Source organism: Nicotiana tomentosiformis, chromosome 11, assembly GCF_000390325.3.
Source record: "Nicotiana tomentosiformis chromosome 11, ASM39032v3, whole genome shotgun sequence".
NCBI classification, from domain to species: domain Eukaryota; kingdom Viridiplantae; phylum Streptophyta; class Magnoliopsida; order Solanales; family Solanaceae; genus Nicotiana; species Nicotiana tomentosiformis.
In genome coordinates, this window is record NC_090822.1 from 76,291,823 (window position 1) to 76,298,267 (window position 6,445).

General features: G+C 39.8%; 1 protein-coding gene across 1 annotated transcript; it reads right to left on the reverse strand.

The window, feature by feature from the left end:
* Positions 1–2,799: 2,799 nt before the first annotated feature.
* Positions 2,800–3,652, reverse strand: LOC138901699 (uncharacterized). Its single transcript, XM_070189481.1, has 2 exons — positions 3,402–3,652; positions 2,800–3,115 (listed from the first exon to the last, which is right to left on the reverse strand). The coding sequence occupies exons 1-2, from the start codon at positions 3,650–3,652 to the stop codon at positions 2,800–2,802; spliced, it is 567 nt and encodes a 188-aa protein (XP_070045582.1).
* Between the last annotated feature and the right edge of the window lie 2,793 nt (positions 3,653–6,445).

The following is a 6,445-nucleotide window of genomic DNA, read 5'->3' on the forward strand; positions in this document are numbered from 1 at the left end:
TTTAACTTTCGGCATTTCAAGCCTAATTCCACTACGGACCTCCAAATAAGTTTTCGGACACGCTCCTAAGTCCAAAATCACCATGCGGAGCTATTGGAATCATCAGAATTTAATTTCGAGGTCATTTACACATAAGTCGATATCCGGTCACTATTTTAACTTAAGCTTTAAGCCTTTTGGAATTAAGTGTTCCAATTCATTTCAAAACCTCACCGGACCCGAACCATTTTCCCCGGAAAGTCACACAACAACTTTAAAGCCCAATTTTAGCAGTAATAGGAGAAACAAGGTTGTAATACTCAAAACGACCGGTCGGGTCGTTACATAATCGGTCTTGCATGTCTTTTCTTTGCCTTATTATTGGAACAAAACTAGATCGAAAGTGATTCAAAAAAAAAATTCAATTGTACAGGTGAATAAACAATTGAAGAAAAGAAAGAGTTTAAATGAGAGGTGTCCCTTTTGGGGAAAGGAAAGAAGGACTTATCTGGGAATACATACGGACTTCAATGAATATGACATGCCTTTTGTACTTGATTCCCGATCCTTGTAAACTGTCCAACTCTTGGAAACTCATCACAACTTTTATCTTGAAACCAAGAAACCCTGTGCAAGACTGTGTTGATGCCATTGTGTTGTGGATCCTCTTTCCGATCAGTAATGACCTTTGCGGGTTTTCACTAGTTGACCTCTCTCATTTTTCTTCTCACCGCCGCCTTATAGTGCCCTTTGCAAGTTTTCACTAACAAGAGTCTCTCATTTTATTTTCTCTACTCACCTTCGCCTTATGGTGCCCGTGAAGGTTTTCACTAATAAGACTCATATTTTTATTTTTCTCATTTCTTGATGGCATCGAGTCCGTGACCTTTGTTTTTTTAAACATTCCCGCAGATTGGTCGGAAGGTCTTGAAGGGTTTTTGGTAAAAAGAACACGGGTTGAACTACAACTTTAGAACCTCTTAGCGAAATTATCGCTGAAATACCGTAACTGCTACCCCATTGTTGGTCTTTAGGGAAATGTGAATTTTTTGTTTGATGTGACAGAACCCTAGAGTGAGGCTGCCTACGTATCATTTCGGAATCAGGTTGGACGTAGTCCAATTAACATTGAACTTTGTTCTTGATTTTTGTTTTGTTTTGTTTTGTTCTTTTTCTTTTTTTTCTTTTTTTTTCTTTTCCCTTTTTTTTCTTCTTTTCTTTTTACAACAAGGTTCCAAAGAGGGTAAACAAAGAAAGATAACTGGCTCAAAGGCTTGGAAAAAGAGTTACTGGTGTTTGGATAGTGAAAAATAAAAGCCTTCGTCATCCTAACCAGAGAATTATTGCACCGAGTAATGGGTCAAACATAATAATATTTGACTACATCTGCATTGACTGTTGTCTCGGGTACATTTCCTTTGATGTTTTCAAGGTACAACACTCCTTTTGGCAAGACTCTTGTGACAATGTATGGACCTTTCTAATTTGGGACAAATTTTCCTTTAACTTCTTCATTATGTGGAAGGATACGTTTCAGAACGAGTTTCCCCACTTCAAACTTCATGGGTCACACTTTCTTGTTATAGGTGTGGGCCATTCTTTGTTGGTACAACTGCCCGTGACAGACTGAATCCAATCATTTTTCATCAATCAAAGTCAATTATTTCAATCGGGTCTTGACCCATTCCACATCCTCAATCTCGGCTTCGATAATGATCCGAAGAGAGGGAATTTTTACTTCTGCTGGTATCACAACTTTAGTGCCATAAACCATTAAGTAGGGAGTAGCCCCAACTGATGTGCGCACGGTGTTGCGATATCCCAAAAGTGCAAAAGACAGCTTTTCATGCCACTGCCTGGAACCGTGGACCATTTTCCTGAGAGTCTTTTTGATATTCTTGTTTGCGGCTTCAACGACGCCATTGGATTTGGGCAGATAAGGAGTAGAATTATGATGCGTAATTTTGAACTGCTCGTATACCTCTCTCATCAAATGGCTATTTAGATTTGTGGCATTGTCCGTAATGATAGTTTTTTTGGAATACCAAAATGGCAAATGATGTTGGAATGTACAAAGTCCACCACTGCTTTCTTGGTGATATCTTTGAAGGTAACTATTTCGACCCATTTTATGAAATAATCAATGACAACCAAGATGAATCTGTGACCATTTGAACCTTTTGACTCGATTGGCCCAATAACATCCATGCCCCAGGTGATGAACGACCAAGGTGCTGACATGGGATGCAATGTTGAAGGCAGCGAGTGAATCAGGTCACTATGTATCTAACACTGATGACACTTGCGGATGACACTGAAATAGTCCTTTTCCATGGTCATCTAATAATAACCCGCTAGTAGTATTTTCTTTACAAGGAAGTAACCATTCATGTGGGGCCCACATACTCCTAAATGTACTTCGTTCATGATCCTCTCAGCTTCTTGAGAGTCCACACATCTCAACAAATTTAGATTTGGAGTTCTTTTATATAGGATTTCTCCACTCAGAAAGAAACTACTGGCAAACCTTCTAATAGTTCTCTTTCGATCTCCGCTTGCTTGTTTCAGGTATTCTTTCATTTTCAAGAACCTTTTGACATCGTGGTACCATGGCTCACCATCTGTTTCCATTTTAATTGCATTGCAGTAACCGTGCCTTTCTCGGACTTGAATTTCCAACATATCAATATGATTATTACCCGGGTATGGGAGCAATGAAGCCAAAGTAGCTAGTGCATCTACTAGCTCATTGTGGAATCGAGGAATGTATTTAAACTCAATGGACTTAAACCGTATACTGAGGTCTTCCACATATTGTCTCTATGGGATGAGTTTGATGTCTCGAGTTTCCCATTCACCTTGATCTTGCCGAATAATCAAGTTAGAATCTCCCAGGATCAATAATTCTTGCACATCCAGATCAATTGCCATGTTCATGCCCATTATGCAGGCCTTATATTCAGTGGTGTTGTTGGTGAAAAAGAACCGAAGATTGGCTATGGTTGGGAAATGTTGACTAGCGGGCGAAATGAGAGTTGCCTTGATCCCTACACCTTTTGCATTTACAGCTCCATCAAAGAATATTTTCCAAGCATTGTAGTTTTCTGAAACCACTTCAACTAATTTACTTCCTCGTCTGGAAAATAAGTGTTTAAAGGCTGGTATTCATCATCAACTGAGTTTTCGGCCAAATGATCTATCAATGCTTGGGCTTTCATCGCAGTGCGAGTGACATTGACAATGTCAAATTCAGTGAGCTGGATTTGCCACTTTTCTAATCTTTCGTTCGGCATCGGTTTTGGAATATATATTTTAGGGGATCCATTCTGGTTATGAGGTAAGTTGTATAAGCTAGAAGGTAGTGTCTTAGCTTCTGAGCGACCCAAGTTAGGGCGCAACATGTTCTCTCCAACAAAGTATACTTGATCTCGTAATTCTTGAACTTCTTGATCCGATAATAGATTGCATGTTCTCTTTTCCCGGATACATCATGTTGCCCCAGGACACATCCGAAAGAATTTTCCAAAACCGTCAGATACAAGAGCAAAGGTCTTCCCGGTTCGGGTGGAATCAACACAGGCGGATATGACAGATATTCTTTGATTTTATCAAAAGCCTCTTGACACTCATTCGTCCATTTAATTGTTGCATCTTTTTTCAATAGCTTGAACATGGGCTCGCAAGTCTTAGTGAATTGAGAAATAAACCTGCTAATGTAGTTCAATCTTCCGAGCGGACTCATGACCTCGTTCTTGCTTTTCGGAGTGGCAAGTCTCGAATGGACTTTGTCTTTGACGGATCCAACTCAATGCCCCTACGACTGACTATAAATCCCAAAATCTATTCAGACGGAACTCCAAACGCACATTTAGCTAGATTCAGTTTCAAATCGTACTTGCGAAGCCTTTCAAAAAACTTTCTCAAATCTGGCACATGGTCTTCTTGCGTTCTGAACTTGATAATCACATTATCCATATACACCTCGATTTTCTGATGCATTATCTCATGCAAAATGGCAGTCATAGCCCTCATATGAGTTGCTTCTGAAAGGCATAACCTTGTAACAGTACGTGCCCCGTGATTTGGTAAAAATGGTCTTTTCTTTCCATCAGAACTTTATGATACCCAGCATAACAATTCACAAAAGACTGTATTTCATATTTGGCAAAGTGATCAATGAGGATGTGTATATCTGGTAAGAGGAAGTTGTCTTTAAGACTCGCTTTGTTCAGATCCCAATAATCAATACATACTCGGGTTTTCCCATCTTTCTTTGACACTGGTACCACGTTAACCAACCATGTGGTGTATCGAACAACTCGGATCACACCGACTTTCAATTGTTTTTTGATCATTTCCTTTATCTTATCACTGATGTCAGTTTTGAATTTTCGTTGCTTCTATTGGGTAGGTGGAAAATCGGGGTGTGTAGGCAGTTTATGTACCACCAAATAACATTTCGTCCTGGCATATCATCATACGACTATGCAAACACATCTTTGAACTCAAATAACAATTGGATCAAGACATCCCTAGTTTTCTGATTCGTATGGATGCTTATCTTTGTTTTCTTGACCTCTTATGAGTTTCCCAAATTAATTGGCTCGGTTTCATTTAAGTTCAGCTTAGGGTTATTCTCAAATTATTTCAATTCTCTGTTTATTTTAATAAAAGCCTCATCTTCATCATATTCTGCTTCTTGATTCATTATTTTGAAGTTAGATAATATTTTAGAATCTGGGCATGAAGTCCACAAGCATGTCATGTTATTAAAGTCCTCATTAATAGAACTGAAAAGAAGATAAGAAAAATAACAAAATCAGGAAAAAGACAAAGACAATCATGGACGATGAAATATTAATTTCATTTCATTGAATTTGAAAGATAGAAGGGTTTACATCATAAAGTAATACAATAAAGTAAAAATATTCGGATTACTCCCTTAAATAACCCGAAATATAGAAAAGACAGCAAAACTGACTACCTGTCTGACAGGGAATGGGGCAACATCCTAATTTTTGAGCTTGAAATCAGGGCCCACATATTGCACCTCGGCATGGCTTGTGCCTCTCCCAGGCTAGACCATATTTGACTCATATAGCATCTGTTTCAGAACTCCACAAATCTTATTTATTTCCTCGGCCATGAAGGCCTCTTCCTCTTCTTCCTCATATTTTGGTTTGACAAAGGACCGTGAGAGATGTGGGATAGGCTTTGAAAGGACCCATACTTTGTGTTCCTTGGCCCATCTTATATCAGCTGATGAGGGTTGGAAATCTAGCCCGGAGGTCTTCTCATTCGTGATTGGAGAGATGGCCTGACTAATCCCCTACAGAGATGCCCCCAGCACCTTTCCGGGATTGTACCCATTTCTGATCATTTGAGTGACGACTATAACTGTGGCGCTTGATAAACAAGGCTGAGTCAGCGGGGCCCCCCTTCTTCAAATTGGTTAGCTACCATAATTTAAAAGGCATGGTAGAAAATATGTTCACTGCCTTCTCTTGCTTCAAGGTATGTGAATGAGGGGTCCCGATAGATGGATTGCTCATCCTCTCAATGGACGATAATTTCCTGATTGTCGTGCAATTTTTTGATTGTCGTGCTCATAGTTGACCATCTGGCAGAGCGTGGAGGGAGTAGCTCTGACAAAATGGATCTAGGTTCTGTCAAGGAGAAAGTTATAAGATGTCTCCATGTCCAGCCCTTGATAGGTCACCTCAAAATCCACTGGGCCAATAGTCAAAACCAAGTTAATTTCACCAATATTGTCCCTCTTGATTCCATCAAAAGCTCAAACATAGACATTATTGGCACGGATCTGTTACGTACCAATTTCCATTATTTAGAGTGTTGATAGAGGATAAATATATACTCTTGAGACACCATCCAACATAACCCTTTTCATGTAATATCCTTCGCACTTAACAGTCAAGTGAAGGGCTGTGTTGTGTGCAATTCTCTCTGCAGACAATTCACTCTTGCTAAAAGATATTTTATTGACTTCAAAGAATATTTAGGCCATCCTCTCCAGCGGTGACACAGTTGCCTCATCTGATATGTAAGCCTCATTCAGAGTCTTAAGAAATACCTTTCGATGTTCCTCCGAACTCAACATCAGAGACAAGAATGATATTTGAGAGGGGGTTTTTTGGAGTTGATCGACTATTGAGTATTCTGGAGCTTTCATTTTCTTGAAGAACTCTTCAGCTTCGTCATTTCTAACGGGTTTCTTTGGAGGCATTTGATTATCTCTGTTTTGCTTGGCTTTTCTCAACTTGTCCGGGCTATAGTACCTCCCAGTCCGGGTCGTTTCATTCACCTCTCCTTCGATTTGTTTCCCCTTATAGGTAACAACAATTTTATTGTAGTTCTAGGGGACTGCCTTAGTATCTTTCACTTGACTCTGGGGTGCGGGTATGATGACCACAGGCTCCTCGATCCCCGCACCACCTGTGGTGGTCCT